The 17,872-nt window shown below is 43.0% G+C and overlaps 1 protein-coding gene across 2 annotated transcripts in view; it reads right to left on the bottom strand.

Annotated features, from left to right (window-relative positions):
- Positions 1-17,872, bottom strand: part of DNAI1 (dynein axonemal intermediate chain 1) — a 148,110-nt gene that overhangs the window by 127,409 nt on the left and 2,829 nt on the right. For both annotated transcript variants that reach the window (XM_087958757.1, XM_087958756.1), the window contains exons 2-3: positions 13,796-13,840; positions 1,775-1,873 (exon numbers count right to left, since the gene is read on the bottom strand). In XM_087958757.1, the coding sequence (XP_087814883.1) occupies positions 1,775-1,873; positions 13,796-13,840 (144 nt within the window). The remainder of the gene's footprint in view (positions 1-1,774; positions 1,874-13,795; positions 13,841-17,872) is intronic.

Genomic DNA, 17,872 nt, shown 5'->3' with positions numbered 1-17,872 from the left:
GGGCCCTGGGGTTTACGTGATCCCCTTTTGCGACCTTCTGACAAGCAAAGTCAGTGGGGAAGCTGGATTCGCTTAACAACCGGGTTACTAGCTTGTCCACTGCAGTGTGTCAGCTGTCATGCCCCTGTTGGAATCTGACTTGGAGGGGGAGGCTGGACACTGACAGGGAGTGGGAGTGTGGCTCCGTTGGCTGCGGAAGAAACTGGGGAAGGGCAAAATCCAGCTGGGCAGAGCAGGGGAGAGGTAGAGCAAGGCAGAGGGAATTCGAAGGAAGACCCAGGCCTACCCCCTCTTCATCCTAGGGCATGCAAGGAGGAATGGAGAAGGGAGCAACGTGGGTTGCGTGGCTTATGGGGAGGAAAGGGCCCTGATTCCCTTCATTAGCTGCAGCTGGGAACACAGGGTTTAAAAAGGGAAGCTGCGCATAGCAAGCTGTTTGGGAGCAAACATAAATTTATCTGGTCTCATTGTGGCTTATTTGTGTTCCTGGTGTCTTCCCAACTGTGTGAGTTTTGCCGTGCTTTCAAGTCTGAAATTCCTTCTCCTGCCCTGTCAAGCTAATTACTTCGGCTTGGTTTGTTTGGATTTTAAGTTACAGTTTGTGTGTACCTTGTTTTGGACTGAATTTTCTACAGTCAAAGGCTGTTCCTGGGAGAGTTTTTCTCCAGCCCGAAGGTAACCTGGACATTGGGGGCAAAGTTGGAGATAATAAAGGGACTCTTCTTGCTTATCTGACTGTGTTGCCTTTGTGCCACGCCCCTTTGGGTCATCACATCAGCTTTGGAAGCCATATTAGCACCAGAAGCTTCCACGCTGCCACATTCTTGAGCGTGGGAAGATGGGGGGAGGGAATTGCACAGAGCATATGTGGTTAGACATAATAGCATTTTTCTTTAAAATCAAGGTCATGTTATTTCTGCACCTGGCTGAGGAATAGTAGGAGGGTACGACTCAAGTTGGGACAGATGGTGATTTGGGCATGTGATGCAATGAGGGATTCAAGGAGTGGATTTGTAATATTTTACTTATTGCAGGGAAACCCGAAATTTTCAGATCCGGGATTTCCCAGATGTGCCGGTTTACTCCTCTGATAAAAGGACCCTTTGAGAAGACGCCTGTCTCAGAGTGATTGGTTGGAGCTGAGGGTTTCTGGAACGCTGACACAGTGATTCACGTAACAATTGTGGCCAAGCAAAGTCGTAAAACGGGCCCAAACTCAAACGTCTCACTTAACAGAAATGTTGGGTTCAGTTATGGTCATAAGTCGAGGACTACCTGTACAGTGCTACTTCGGTACTCATCATTCATTGGTTCTGGGAGGCGCGATGAGTATCAAAAACGATGAGTAACAAACCAAGTTTCCCCCCATAAAGAGTAACTATAACGAGTCACAAGGCAGTTCACACCAACAAGTTCTAGGTTTTGCGTTGAGTATCAAACGATGAATACCAGGAGGAATTTTTTGGTCTCAAAATGCCAAATTTTGAGTATCAAATTTGATTCGTTCCAAAGCAGTTGAGTACCAAGGCACCACTGTTATGTCCCTAGTAATTCAAAGCATGTAAGGATTTTACCTTGCTTGAGTTAAGCTTATGGGTGAAGTTCAGCTTATGGGTGAATCGCCAAATGTTGCCAATGTGTCCTCAGAATCACAGAATTAGTAGGGACCTTGGAGGTCTTCTAGTCCAACCCTCTTCCTCTATACCATTTCAGGCACATGGCTATCCTATATCTTCTCCTCCCCCTTTTGGCCTCTAGCCCAAATTTTACTTACCGCATCAGTCAGGTCCAGCTGGTCTGGGGGCTTGATTAATGTCTTGGCCTGGCCCCACTCCTCGGCACCCTCACCCACTTCGACGCCGCCTTCTTCATCCTAGAAAAAGAACCACACAGCCGGTTAGCAATGGACAGGGAAGGTCATCAATGCGCTAGGAAGTCCATGGGTGCTTTCAACCATTCCAATCTGCTTCTGCATTGACTGAAAGAGTTTGGGATTTTTGCCTTTTGGGGGGGGTCCTTGGTGGTCTCTGAGCTTGGCTGTCTCCTTGCAGATGTTTCATAGACCACAATAGGTAGCCTCATCATCACTAGTCTCATGAGATTACCTAGTTGGGTCACAAAACATCTGCAAGGAAACCATCAAACTCAGAGAGCACCAAGGACCTCACAGTCTTCCTCCTCCTGCTCCTTGTCCCCTCTTCCTCCTCCCCCTCCCCCCTCCTCTTCCTCCTCCCTGCAAACCCCTCTCCTTTCTAGCACTGATGATATCTAGTTGGGTCATGAAACATCTGCAAGAAAACAACCAAGCTCAGAGAGCATCAAGGACCCCTGAGCTATAAAAATTCTGCCTTTTTGTATTTTTGCCCTCAGCATCCCGATCATTCAGGTTGTGAGCTCTCAGTACATTCTGTTTTTTTTTTAAATTACTTTTGAGGAAGCATTTTAATATCTATGGTAGCATGAATTACAGAAATTTCACAAAAACTCTTTCTAAGAGAAAGCCGTGTCTCTAGTGGCAAAGGCAATAAATAAGGCATGCTGATGTGGCAGTATGGCAGAGATGTTGACACACAATAATTGATTGACATCCACAATTAAGACAACATTCATGGCCGAGAGAATATGCAGCTCGGGGGTGAACTGTGGGGTTCAACGAAATCCATAACATAATGTTAGAATGATTAAAAAGAAATAGACTACACTCATTTGAGTGGTCTGGTGGTGGTTTTGTTGTTTTTGTGCGTTTGTGTGCCTTCAAGTCTGCAGGTCTGTGGCTAGATAAGTTCCCACTGTTTCCTTGGCAAGGTTTCTCCGAAGTGCTTTGCCATTGTTTAGTTTAGTTTAGTTTAGTTTAATGTCATTGCACCTCGTACAATGAAATCAAACACCATCTTCAGTGCACATCATGACCATGAAAATAAACACAAACACACATCCTTCACACTCCAGACATTGAACCGGAAACCCCCGACACCACACCAACACTGCACTATACAGCAGAATTCAAAAGAGCTACTGCCCTGGGATAGAAGCTGTTTTTCAGCCTATTTGTCCTTGTTTTTATTATTTTGTACCGTCTGCCAGATGGTAATAGTTCAAAAAAAAAAGGGTTCCCAGGATGAGATGGATCTTTGAGAATGTTTTGAACTTTCTTAAGGCAGTGGGAGCTATAAAGCTCTTCCAAAGAGGGGAGAGAGCAACCCATGATCTTCTGGGCAATGACATTAACCCTCTGGGGTGCTTTCCTATCTGCCTCTGTGCAACTGGCAAACCATACAGAGGTGCAGTAAGTTAAGATGCTCTCTATGGTGCAGCGGTAGAAGGTCACCTTTCTGCCTCCTTTCTTAGGGCTGAGAAAGAGGGACTGGTCCAAGGTCAACCAGCCGTAATGTTTATATTAGGACTAGAACTCACTGTCTCCTGATGATTGATCCAAAGTCACCCAGCCAGCTTTCTTTCCTAAAATGGAGTTATAATTCACATTCACTTGGTGATTGGCCCAAAGTCACCTACCCAGCTTTCCTGCCTTAGGCTGGGCTAGAATTCATATCTCCTGGCGATTGGCCCAAAGTCGCCCAGCCAGCTTTCCTGTGTAAATTGAGACTAGAATTCACAGTCTCCTGGTGGTTGGTCAAAGTCACCCAGTCAGTTTTCATGCCTATAGTAGGACTAAAATTCATCATCTCATGGTGATTGGACACCCAATCAGTTTTTATGCCTGGCAGGACTAGAATTCACTGTCTCCTGGTTTCTAGCCCAGTGCCTTCACCATTGCACCAAACTGACTCTTCTTCTTGTGTTACCATTATTTGAAATGTTCAAGAAAACCGAATGTGGCCAGAAACATTTAATTTGGGAGAGAAGCACCTCTGCCTGAATTTCTAAAAAGCAACAAATCCATTGAAGCCATCACTGTTCCTTTGGATAATTTATTTCCGTCGTATCTTCGCTTCATTTAATCATCCTGATTTGAAGAATTTATATCTGGAGTTCGTCGGACTGCCTTCTCTTCCCCTCCTAAATTAATCATAATTCTGGAATCTTTCTCACAGGCCGCACGATGTATTTCAAAATGTCACTTTGGGCAAGACTGTATTTTAAACGTCTTGAAAGGCAGAAGCTGGGATCGTTGGACAGAAAGGGAGGTTTTAGCACTGTTGGATAGAACGGCAATCCAGGATAATTGGTGTCTGTCTTCTTCCAACAGACACAAGAAGCTTTTGTTAAGAACTGTGCGCAACACGGCCGTTGTGAGCTGGCCGAGATGAAATGAAAACGATGGCCTGTGAATCAGGGCATCGTCGCACAATTGTGATGCCAGAAGTCATGAGGCATGTGATTTATCTCCAACCCAGTCCTTGCAATTGCCCTGTGGGATTGGCATCCCATAGTAGGCCATCATTTCTCACCCATGTTTCGGGCGTAATCTGCATTTGCTAGACCAACTGACGATTGCCGACAGAAGTGAGTTTTCTGAACTGTGGGTCCTTTGTGCTCTCTGAGCTTAGTGAGAGGTTTTTGCAGACGTTTCATTGTCCAGCTAGGTCACATCATCAGGGCTAGTGAGAGTGGGGTGTGAGGAGAGGAGGAGGAGGGGGGAAGGAGGAGGAGGACTGTGGTTTCCTTGGCGCTATTAGAGCTTTGTGGTTTTCTTGCATATATTTCATTACCCAACTAGACAACATCATCAGTGGTAGAAGGGAGTGGGAGGAGGAGGAGGAGGAGGAGGAGGAGGAGGAGGAGGAGGAGGAGGAGGAGGAGGGAGGAGGAGGAGGAGGAGGAGGAGGAGGAGGAGGAGGAGAGACAACGACTATGGGTTCCTTGGTGCTATTAGAGCTTTGTGGTTTTCTTGCATATATTTCATTACCCAACTAGACAACATCATCAGTGGTAGAAGGGAGTAGGGTTTGTGGAGAGGAAGAGAAAGAGGAGGAGGAGGAGGAGGAGGAGGAGGAGGAGGAGGAGGAGGAGGAGGAGGAGGAGGAGGAGGAGGAGGAGGAGGAGGAGGAGGAGGAGGAGGAGGAGGAGGAGGAGGAGGAGAATGACTATGCAGTCCTAAATGCTGTCTGAGCTTGGTGGTTTCCTTACAGACTTCCATTACCCAACTAGATAACAACATCAGTGCTACTGATCATTACATCAGCACTGATGATGTTATCTAGTTGGGTAATGAAATGTCTACAGGAAAACAATCCAGCTCAGAGAGCCTCAAGGAGCCACAAAGTGGCAGTTCTTCTCCATTTACCTCCAGCCTTGCATGCTGCAATTTCTCGCTATACTTGTAGCTTATCTTCATCAAGGCATATTTTCACAACAAATTATTTTCTTGGAAATTAGAACGCTGCCATCTATAATGTCAACTTGCCAAGGAAAGCCTTTTCCTTCATTAAAAAAAATAAATATTGTTCCTGATGGTTTGAACTGAACAATTCTCAGGGAAAGTTAGCTACTATGGAGTCCCTGGTGCTCTCTGGTTGTTTTCTTGCAGATGTTTCATTGCCCAACTACCATGTTTCCCTGAAAATAAGACCGGGTCTTATATTATTTTTTTGCTTCAAAAGACGCATTATGGCTTATTTTCCGGTTAGGTCTTATTTTCGGGGAAAATATACTAAATGCGTCCATCTGGCTGACAATCTTAACTGGGGCTTATTTTTGGGTAGGGCTTATATTACAAGCATCCTGAAAAATCATGCTAGGGCTTATTTTCTGGTTGGACCTTATTTTCAGGAAAACAGGGTAGATAACGTACAGAAATTGTAGAATCCTCAGGCTGAGAGGGACCTTGAAGGTCCTCTAAACCAACCCCTGCTTGAGCAGGAGTCCTTATACCATTCCAAATAAACAGCTGTCTGAGGTCTTCTTGAAAACCTCCAGTGATGGAGCATCCAGAACTTCTAGAGCTGTTCGAGAGTTAGCTATTTTTCATCCCTTCACCTGCAAATCCCAATAATCAGAATAGAGCTGAGAGGGACCTTGGAGGTCTTCTAGTCCAACCTCCTTCTCAAGCAGGAGATTCTAAAATTCAGACTATACCATCAGTCAGTTGTGCTTCTCGGCTTATTTTCCACTTCGGATATTTGTGCCCAAATTTCAAACAAGGTGAAATTCAATTCAATTCAAAGCCAGGGGACATTTATGAGAAGCAAAAAAAAAGCAGATAAACTTCAAGCTATAAAAGGGAATGATTCTTTTCCCAGGAACTGAGCCATCACAAATAGCCATTCAACGCAGATCTAGATCTCAACACCATCCACGTCTGCAAGGAAAGTACTGGCCTACATTACATTTTCAGTTCCTGGATGTTTGTCATCACTCAAGCTGCTGAATGCTGAATCATTTTAGTCCTGAACTTAGCCTAACACAAACCTCCTTTGTGGAAAATACTCTTCCTGCCAGCTCTCGATTGCAGCGACAGCGAACCTATGGCATGCATGCCGAAAGTGGCATGCAGAGCCATCTCTCCGGGCACACCAGCCATTGCCCGTTGCTCTTCCGGTTTTCGGCACGCCTGCACATGCAAAGACCAGCTGTCAGGTGCACCTGTGGGAGTGCCAGAAACTCCACGGTGCACATGCGCATGCCGGGAAGCTGAGCTTCCATTTTCTGGCGCATGCAGGCGCACCGGCCAGCTGGTCTTCATGCATGCATGTGCACCAGAAACCAGAAGACTAGGTGGCCAGTGCGCATGCGTGCACCAAAACTGGAAGCTCAGCTCCCCAGCATGCGCATGGGTGCCGGGGAACTGCTCTTCCAGTTTCCAGCATCCCCGTGCACGCGCCATGAGCTGAAGTTCTGGTTTCTGGTGCTTCCCTGTGCGCGCATTCCCCTTTTCGGCACTCGGTGCTGAAAAGGTTCGCCAACACTGCTCTATTTTTTTTAAAAAAAAAAAAGTTTTATTGATTTTAACAACAAATAAAAACACATAAAACATAAAACATAACATAAGAACATCGTCATTCTTCATAAATTTACAGACAGTGTATCGGTTGGTTTATCACTCCTTTTTGTGCATCTATTTCATAGTCATCATAATAATTATGTTACATAGTAACTCATATTATCAATCAACAATTATATATCCTAATATCCTTATTAAACAATCATTTGACTATAATTTAACTAATTCATGCTTAAGCGAGATAACTATAATTTAGTTAATTTATAACAAATCGTAAAATCATACCAAATCTATCTTAATATAATATTCTAAAAATATTATCAAAACCAAAATATATATATATTCTATTATTATATCGTTTTATCTAACCATTGATAAAAAAGATCCCAAACTTCATAGAATTGTTTATCTTCTTGTTCTCTAATTTCAAATGTCAATCTACTCATTTCAGCACATTCCAGTATTTTCTTAATAATTTCTTCCTCTAATGGTATTTTCTCACTCTTCCAATTTCTAGCAAATACAATCCTAGCCGCTGTTAACACATTTACAATCAAATACTTTAAGTTTTTATTAAATGTATCAGGTAAGATTCCCAATAGAAAAATCTCTGGTTTCAAATCTATATGTTTTTTGTCATTTCTTCCAACCATATGCGAATTCTAGTCCAGTATTTCCTGGCCTCCTCACAAGTCCACCACATATGGTAATATGAGCCAGGGATCTGATGACATTTCCAACACTTTTCGGATTTATTCTTGAACATTCTTGCTATTCTTGTCGGGGGAAAATGCCACCTGTAAAACATCTTATACAAATTTTCTTTATATGCTACTGACATTGTCATTTTATAATTTTGAGACCACAATTTTTGCCATTTTTTTTTTCAACACTGCTCTATTGTATTGAATACCACATTTGGAATATAGGGTCCAGTTCTGGTCACCACCATAGAAAAAAGATTCTACAAAGAGTGCAGAGAAGAGCAACCAGGATGATGAGGGGACTGGAGACTAAAACATACGATGAACCGGTCATGGGAACTGGGCCTGGCTAGTCTAGGGAAGAGAAGGACCAGGGGAGACATGATAGCAGTCTTCCAATATTTGAGGGGCTGCCACAGAGAGGAGGAAGGGGTCAAGCTATTCTCCAAGGAACCTGAAGGCCAGACAAGGAATAATGGATGGAAACTGATCAAGGTGAGATTCAACCTGGAAATAAGGAGAAACTTTCTGACAGTGAGAACAATCAACCCATGGAACAGAAGTTGCCCTCGGAAGTTGTGGGAGCTTCATCACTTGAGACTTGCAAGAAGAGATTGGACTGCCATTGGTCAGAAATGGTGTAGGGTCTCCCGCTTGGGCAGGGGGCTAGACTAGAAGACCTCCAAGGCCCCTTCCAACTCTGTGATTCTGTTATTTAACCAGCGTAGAACAGCTTGCCATCCAGAAGTGGTGGGTGCTCCATTACTGGAGGTTTTTAAGAAGAGACTGGACATCTATTTGTCTGAAATGGGATAGAGTCTCCTGTTTGAGCGGGAGGGGGGGTTAGACTAGGAGACCTCCGAGGTCCCTTCCGACTCTTGATATTCTGCATTCTGATCAGAAGAACAACTGATGAACTGAAGTCCCTATTCGGAGGGGTAGGAGGCATTGATTAAAACGAGCTCGGGCGCCCGAGGCGATCGTCCCCTTTTTGTTTGAGGAGGCTACCCTGAGCAGAATTTCAAACCCATCTCTTTTCCTCCTCGGTCTGCTTCTCGCAGGAGCTTTGCTCGAAACCGTCCCTCATAGGGGGGAATAGCCCCTCCAGTCATTAGACTGCTCTCTGCATGCCTGCCCTCCACGGGGATGGATGGAATATTAATCGAAGGATTCAGCCCCGCTCATTGTCCCAGCTTTGCACCAAGTAAGCAGCAAATCTTCGGGGATGCAAAGACTTTTTCACCGTACGTTCCAGTCGGCGTGACAAGGCTCGGAAACGTATTCTAGAGCGTAAAGAGTGCGCGTAACGTATCGCTTCGGTTGGATCGTGGGCTAGATAGATAGGTAGAAGACAAATTGTTTTTTTCCAGAAGGCATGGGAGAGTTAGATAGATTCACAGAGTTGGGAGGGACCTTGTAGGTCATCTAGTCCAACTCCCCTGCCCACCCAAGCGGGAGACCCTACACCATTTCTGACAAGTGGCAGTCCAGTCTCTTTTTGAAAGCCTCCAGGTATGAAGCTCCCACAACTTCTGAAGGCAACTTCTGTATCCCTTGAATATAGAATAGCAGATTTGGAAGGGACCTTCTAGGTCACCTAGTCCAACCCCCCCACACCCAAGCAGGAAACTCTACTACACCATTTCTGACAAATGGCAGTCCAGTCTCTTCTTGGAAGCTTCCGGGGTGAAGCTCTCATAACTTCTGAAGGCAATTTCTGTTCCACTGATGAATTGTTCTCACTGTCAGAAAATTCCTCCTTGTTTTCAGGTTGAATCTCTCTCCTACTTCAGTTTCCATCCATTGTTTCTTGTCTGGCCTTCGGGTGCCTTGGAGAATAGCATGACCCCTTCCTCCTCCTCTCTGGGGCAGCCCCTCCAACATTGGAAGACTGCTATCCTGTCTCCCCTGGTCCTTCTCTTCCCTAGACTAGCCAGGCCCAGTTCCTGTAATTGTTCTTCATGTGTTTTAGCCTCCAGTCCCCTCATCATCCTGGTTGCTCTTCTCTGCACTTTTTCTAGAGTCTCAACATCTTTTTTATAATGTGGTGAGCAAAACTGGATGCAGGACTCTATTATAGAATGGTATTAGTACATCATGTGAGCTTCACTAAATCCCCCTGTTAATGCAGCTTAGGATTGCATTGACCCTACACCATTTTTGAAAAGTGGTGGACTATCTGTATTGTATTGCAAAGGTCATGGAAACAGAAGGGTTGATCAAAGTAGATGATTAGGGGTAACATGGGAGCAGTATTCCAGTGTTTGAGGGGCTGCCCCAAAGAAGAGGGGGGTCAATTTATTCTCCAGAGCCCCTGAAGGCAAGACACCATGGATGGAAACTAATCAAGGAGAGAAGCAACCAAGAACTAAGGAGAAACTTCCTAACAGGGAGGATAATTAACCAGAGGAACAGCCTTGCCTTCGTCACTGGAGGTTTCAAGAAGAGATTGGACAACCACTTGTATGAAATGGTATAGGGTCTCCTGCTGGAGGAGGTTAGACTAGAAGACCTCCAAGGTCCCTTCCAGCTCTATTCTATTCTATGAAAGCCAGCTGGGTGATTTTGGGCCAGACTGGGAGTTCTAGATCAGGTTTTACAGAGAAGACTTTAAGTGTCAAAAAGCTTGGCCGCTTTGTAAGAGTTAACATGCATTGGAAGGCAGACTTCTTGGATCATGTCAACTGAAGAGAATATTTAGAGCTCAGAATTGAACTGTGGGTTCCTTGGTGCTCTCTGAGCTGGGTTGCTTTCTTGCAGACCTTTCATGACCCAACTAGCTAACATTATCAGTGATAGAGGTCCAACTCCCTGCCTAAGCAGGATCATTACTCTGTATCATTTCAGATAAAGCCAGTCCAATCTTTTCTTAAAAGCTTCCAATGTTGAAGCACCCACAACTTCTTGAGGCAAGTAGTTCCACTGATTATGTGATGACCCAGGGTAGGATACAAAAGCGACAAAGTCATGAAAACAGGTGAAGTCCCTTTAATTCCTTCAACTTGGCTTCAAAGCTCCAATTATCATTGACTGGAGAAAAAGAAAACTCCCCCACGAACAGTTGCGAAAAGGAAGAAATTCCACTCGAACTCAAAATACATATAAATTATAAATATGAAAAAAAAAAAAAGCACAAACCACACTGAAGCAATTAATGAGACAAGGCAGGATAAGGGCTTGAAGACATCCACAGATATCAAAATACACACACTGGGGAGGAGGCAAGAACTCAGATAAGAACCGATAGACTAGAATTATTTCCACACTTTGCTTCCAGCACTGGGCCATGGGCAGTTTGTCCTTTTAAACAGTCCTCGCAGCTGCAGCCCATGAAGGGGATCAAGGCCCTTTCCTCCCCGTAGACCACGCCATTCACGTTTCTTCCTTATCCGCCTGAGTCTTCCTCTGAATGCCCATCCGGCCTGTGCCCTTCCCCAGTTTTCTCCACAACCTCTGGAGGCACACTCCCACTCCCTGTCGACTGTTCCTCCTCTCCCTCAGAGTCAGACTCCAACAGGGGCATGACAGATTAATTGTCCTCACTGTCCAGAAGTTTCTCCTTAGTTCCAGGTTGCTTCTTTGCTTGGTTAGTTTCCATCCGTTGCTTCTTGTCCTCTCCTTCTGGTGCTTTGGAGAATAGCTTGACCTCCCCCACCCCTCTTCCCTTGGCCTTCAACTATTGGAAGATGGCTACCATGTCTCCCTTAGTCCTTCTTTTCATTAAATTAGACTGACCCAATTCAAGCAACTGTTTTTTATATGCTTATTTATTTATTTTGTCATGGTTATGTAGTGTATGTTGGAGATGGTGACCCTTTGGGAGCTAGCTGTATGCAGCCATGTTTCATTTTAATGTATGCCGATTAGTGTACATTCAAAGTGACCATAAAGTTATTCCAAGTCTAAGTCCCAATTGATCCAGAGTTTGTCTCCCAATTAATGTCAGTGTAGTTAAAGTCCCCCATTACTACTCTGAGAGTAATTTGTTAATTTTTGGTAACTGCAAATCATAGTGAACTGTCGTAAGTAATCAATAATCTGTCCAGCAGTTATACCAAAGGAAAACATTTTGAAGGAGAAAAATGGGTCTACATGTTTTGCTTCTATCAATTGAAATCCACAGGTGAATGGAAGAGTTCTTGTGCTACATAAGGATAACTGAATGTAAATTTAGATATGTCACCGAGAATTGCATTACTGTTGGTGGTGGGAAAACAGGATATAAATGAAACAAAAAAAGAACTGATTGTAAATCAAATGGATTTGATAATGGCAATTAGATTAGGGATGGCTAAATATTGGGGATGAAATTGGGATATTCAAAGGAATGAGTGGTATAATGAAATTTGGAGTATGGCAACAAATGATAAATTAACAGAAATTAAATTTAAAAAATGGATGATTAAAAGCAAACAATTATAATGAAATAGGGGGGATTTTATAAAAACAGTGTTAGTGGAAGGCAAAAGGAATAAAAACCTACTCAAAAATATATGTTGCTTTGGAGAGGATAAGGGCATAATTGGAATATATTGTATGTCTTTTAATTGTTATAGAAGAAGAAATATAAGGAAAAAAATGGTATCCAGGGATTTTGTTTCTCTCTTTTTTTTTTTTTGTATTTAGATGTATATGTACTATGTTTGTATTATTTGTATTTAAAATTTAAAAAAAATATTGAACAAAGACTCCAAAGTTTCCAATCTAAGTCATAAGATCAAGGTTTAGTCTTCCCAGTTTTCGGACTCGTGCTGTGATAAATTTATTTATCACAGCATGTGTTTTGGGCTACTCTGTGTATAGTGCCTGGTTGTATGTGGCTTTTTAGTTGTTGATTGGGGTGTTGGTAGCTGGTTATTAAGTCATTGGCCGTTGTTTCCTTGTGCTGCCAAGCCCTTGGCTTCTAAGTTGCTGATAAGTGGCAAACCAGCAATCCTGGTTGACTGATGAGAGGCCCGTTTCCCAGACTTCAACAATTTCCCTGGCAATTTTTGTCCCTGCTCGGCCAACAATCTTAATAGCTGCGAAATTGAATTTGTAACCTTGTTTGTTGCAAGGCCTCCTTGTCTAATTGCTCGCTTGTGTTCTTGGAATCTGGTGGTTAGCTTCCTCCCCGTCGGTCCTACATACTCACGGGGGCAATCCACTCAGGGGATCCGGTGGATTATATTAGAAGTATCGTCCATCTCTAAGCGACTTGTCCTCGTACATGAGTCCCAAACAGAGGTGGCATTCAGCTGGTTCTGACCAGTTCTGGAGAACCGGTAGCGGACATTTTGAGTAGTTCGGAGAACTGTCAAATACCGCCTCTGACTGGCCCCGCCCCCATCTATTCTCCACCTTCTGAGTCCCAGCTGATTGGCTGGGTCTCCTTTGGTTGCCCTGCACAGGAGAACGGAGCTGGAAAGCAGGTTAGTGGGTGGGGAGGGAAGGGGGATTTTACAGTAACCTTCCCCTGCCATGCCCACCAAGCCACACCCACCAAGCCACATCACACCCACAGAACCGGTAGTAAATTTTTCTGAATCCCACCACTGGTCCGAAAGCTTGGAAAAATAAACCTTTAGTCCCAGTGTCCAACCCAGATTGGATCTTGCAATCTGGGACATATATATATATATTTGCCTTCATTCGGAAGACTCTGTATATTTTGCAATGTAATTAAACATTTTTGATATATTAGATTAAAATGATAATTTTTGAAAACGACTGAGAAGAGACATGGAGAAAATAGATATTGGTACTCGTGTTCACACATACAAAGGGTGGGGTTTTAATCCTTCTGCTACCGCAATTGTCATTTTGACATTTTGGATCCTTCTGGATATCTGATTAAATAGAATTCAGCTGCCATAACCATGTACAACTAATAATGTCATTTTATCTCCACAAATGCGTCCAACAGATTGTACTTAAAGGCCAGATTTGAATATGCATATTTATAGCTTAACCAATTATTTTTGTTAAATTGGAAGCTGTGAGGCTTATTCCGGAGTTTATTTACTCAGGACAGAGAAAGATCAGTGCAGAAACTATCTAATTAAGATTTATTTTTCTTTCTTCTTCTTTGTGGTGTAAATCAATGATTTAAACCACAAAGCCAAACATACTTGGAAAAAAAAACAACCCATCCATTGAGATTGTTGCGGTGACTTGAAAGAAAAATGCACTTAAAAATGAAATTGTTTACCCTTCTCCTGACATTTGTTTTTGAAGGCCGAATTCCAAGTTGACTCTGGAGAGGAGACAAAATAAAACTGTAATTAGTTTTTGCGTGAGATCAGTGATCGTCATTGAATTAATTGCTCTCAACCTGATGAGGTTGACTAAAGCTCATGATTCAATCTAGAGAAATATTCCTAAGGCATTTCATGGTGTTATCTACTGCCAGCTCACCCCAAACTAATACTTTTCTGGTAGAAATAGGCAGGGCTGGGTGTGGAAAGCGGTATAGCTAATCCTCGACTTAAGAGCACAATTGAGCCAGAAATTTCTGCTGGTAAGCGAGACATTCGTTTAGGGCGTTTTGTCCCTATTTTACGACCTTTTTGGCTTCTGGCTTCTTCTTTTTATGTAATAATTTTTTTATTTTTACATTTTAAAAGCATCTCTTTCCGTGAACAACGTGGTTCCAGGTTTTTACACTTCAGTGCAGACATGGCCTTAGTATATATTTATCTTTCACATTCAATTCTATATCATATCATTACTTCCATTTTCCAATAAATTTTCTCCATTATTCTTATTTTCTTCACACTTATTAAATCCATTTTCAATTTATATCTTAATTCCTTTTTCTTTAAATATACCCATATCTTGTTTTATAGTCTAACATTCTTATTTTTTTATTCTAAATTCATTATTCCTTTATACTTTTATCTGTCATATTTGCAATTTTATCACATACTTTTATTTCATTATTCAGTACATTTCAACTTTAATCTAATAATTCCAAAAATTTGCCCCTTTAATTACCAATTAGAGTATGCCACCTTTTTATCTTATACATCCCTCAGTTTATTCCCCTTTAATCCATAATCAAAATTTATCCGAATATAATTACTGTATAATTATCACATTCTAGTTTAATAACAATAATCTCCTCACTACTATATATCACATATGCATATATATATATTTTTTAAGCAAGATTCCGCCTGGTATTCTTTCCCTCAATTACTTTCTAACTCATTTATTATTTCAAATATATTGATCTATTCAGTTAATTATAGAAACTGATATTAGTCTTTTCACTAGATTCCTCCTAATTCATTTTAACTGTATTCTTTATTTTATTAAATATAATTCATCTTCTTATCATAAGTTCCAGTTTTCGCATTTATTTCAATTATGTCTATATATAAATTAACAATAATCCTTAAAAAAAAGATTGGCTTCTGACTTCTGAGGTGAACCACGGCAGTTGTTCAGTTAACAAGGTTGTTAAAGTTAGTCTGACTTCTCCAGGGATTTTGCTTGTCAGAACGTCGCAAAAGGGGATTACATGACCGTCATAACTATGAGGCAGTGGCCAAGCCTCTGAATTTTGATCACGGGACCCTGGAGATGCTGCACTGGTTGTAAGGGTGAAAAACAGTCATCAGTCCCTTTTTTTCAGTGCTGTCCCAAAGGAGGCAGCCAGTCAGAGCTGAAGAAGCTTCTTGGATGAGAAGGGAAATGTACCTTCAAAGGAGAAACACCAGAAAGTCCAGTTGCTCCCTGAAAAAGCACCTTTGGGACAACCCTGAGCTGGAGGACGGAGAATCTCTACCGACTTTTAGCTATGTTCAATTTGGGAATGGGGTGGGAGTAGGAATGGATTTCCAGAGAGGGGGGAAAAATTGCAGACTACAGGAACCATTTGCACCACTCAGGTGACCCTGAGGACACACAGAGAAACCTCCAAGTGGCCTCGATGGCTCTCTAAAAAGGATGCAAATGACCAGCTGTCTGCAAGGAGTATCAATCCTTCCTTCAAAATGGAATGGAGGTAGGGATAGGGTAGGGGTTAAGGGGTAGGACAGAGCTGACATTCAGCAGGTTCTGGCCAGTTCTGGAGAACTAGTAGTAGAAATTTTGAGTAATTCCGAGAACCGGCAATTACCATCTCTGACTTGAGGTTTTACAGTATCCTTCCCCTACCACGCCCACCAAGCCACGCCCAGAGAACCACTAGTAAAACAAATTGAATCCCACCACTGGGGTAGGGGAAGGGGAAGAAGGAGAAGAGGAGAGGAGAGGAGAGGAGAGGAGAGGAGAGGAGAGGAGAGGAGAGGAGAGGAGAGAAGAGAAGAGAAGAGAAGAGAAGAGAAGAGAAGAGAAGAGAAGATGGAATAGAAATAGGAATAAGAAATAGAAGAGGAGGGGAGGGGAGGGGAGGAGGAGAGAAGAGAAGAGTAGATGGAATAGAAATAGGAATAAGAAATAGAAGAGGAGGGGGGGGAGGGAGGAGAGAGGAATAGAAATAGGAATAAGAAATAGAAGAGGAGGGGAGGGAGGGGAGGAGAGGAGAGGAGAGGAGAGAGGAATAGAAATAGGAATAGGAAATAGAAGAGAAGAGGAGGAGAGGAGACGAGACGAGACGAGATGAGAAGGCAAGGCAAGGCAAGACAAAATAGAGTATAGAGCAGAGCAGAGTAGAATACAGAAGAATATAGAACAGAAAGTAGAACAGAAACTAATCCAGGACAGGACAGAATAATTGAGTTGCAAGGGACCTTGGAGATCTTCTAGTCCAACCTCCTGCTCAACAAGGAAGAGGCCCTATACCATTTCAGATAAGAGGGCCCTCCCCAAAATGAAAAAGCAATTCCAGAGTTACATACTTTTTATATGCATGAATTAAAGCATTTCTCGGACTTGGGTTTGCGGAAGGAAAACATTGGTTGGAATACCTGCAAGTCAGCTATACAATTGGCTCTGTAAACTTCATCTATTTCTATTTATAGCCTGTTTTTATTCCGAAGAGCTAACGGCATTTAAGGCACGGCGCGGGGCTTCCCATAAAATAGGCATAGAATTGGAACATAAAAGAATTACTTATAGGCCTGAGAGATTAAAAAAAAAAAAATCTATCTATAAAAACCTGTTTCTGAAATATACTGCCCACCTGTTGGCTAATTACAGGCTCTGAATTAATAATGCATTCACATAACTCCTGCGACGGAAATGCATTAAGGAGGGATTTGGCGGAGACGAGGCCTCTGGGAATCACCGGGGAGAGTTTGTTGTGGTTCGCCGGCAGCAAGTGCGGGTGGCAGAGGTCTCTGAGAGCGAGGACTCGGATAAGGGGCCTGCGTGTCATGCAGGGATGGGGCCAGGACCATGAGGAAGTGGGGTGCTGCCCTTGGAGCTTGTGGAGTCTGGCAGCAGTGAGGAAGAGGACCCCGGGGAGCCTGTGCCCAGTGCACGTATGCGCAGGGCTGCTCGAAGGAGAGAGCAGCTGAAGCAGCACGGGCCACTCGGGAGTAAGGCTGGAAGGTGATGGCCCCTCCCATAAGGGATAAAAGCCAGCCCTCGGAGGTGGGGATTCTTTGCAGGAAGCAAAGAAGTTCTTGCACTTCAAGTCTTGTGGCAGTTCGGACTATCCTGGTTTGTGTTTGGAGACTTTTAGTTTTGAATATTTCCTTGCAATTTAATCTAGTGTTCTTGGCAAACCTTGCACAACCTTGGAAGGGCTTGCTCTTATCTTGGACAATTAGTTTTAGATGAGTCTTGGCTGTGAATGCACAGAATTCACAGCGCTTGCATTAAAAGAGGTTTGCTTTTATACAGAGTTTGCGTTGGTTTAATTTGAACAAAGCTTGGGTCAGAACAGAGTTGTATCACAGGAAAAAAAAAATAGACAAACCAAAAGAGATTTTTATGCCAGAATAAGAAGATCCTGGTGGGACATTGCAGGACAAAAAGCTAAATTACTGTTAAAACAAAAATAACAAAAATAACTTTAAGGATCCCCAAGTAGCACTATAGACAATATCCACATTTACTCCCAAGTGATGGGAGTAGAAGAAGGGGGCATCTTTGAGTGCAGGAACTCCTCGACTTATGACCACAAATTGACCCCAAAATTTCTGCCACTAAGCAAAACAATGGTTAAGTGAGTTTTTGGCCCATTTTACAACCTTTCTTGCCACAGTTGTTAAGTGAATCACTGCAGCTGTTAAGTGAATCTGGATTCCCTGTTGACTTTGCTTCTGAGAAGGTTGCAAAAGGGGATCACATAACCCCAGGAAGCTGCAACAGTCATAAGTACCAGTCAGTTGCC

Source organism: Notechis scutatus, chromosome 2 (assembly GCF_049901735.1).
Source record: "Notechis scutatus isolate UNSWTSFEM ecotype Mainland chromosome 2, rNotScu1.2, whole genome shotgun sequence".
In the NCBI taxonomy this organism is placed as follows: domain Eukaryota; kingdom Metazoa; phylum Chordata; class Lepidosauria; order Squamata; family Elapidae; genus Notechis; species Notechis scutatus.
Note: the sequence above shows the minus strand (reverse complement) of the source record. Positions and strands in the feature narration are given on the sequence as shown.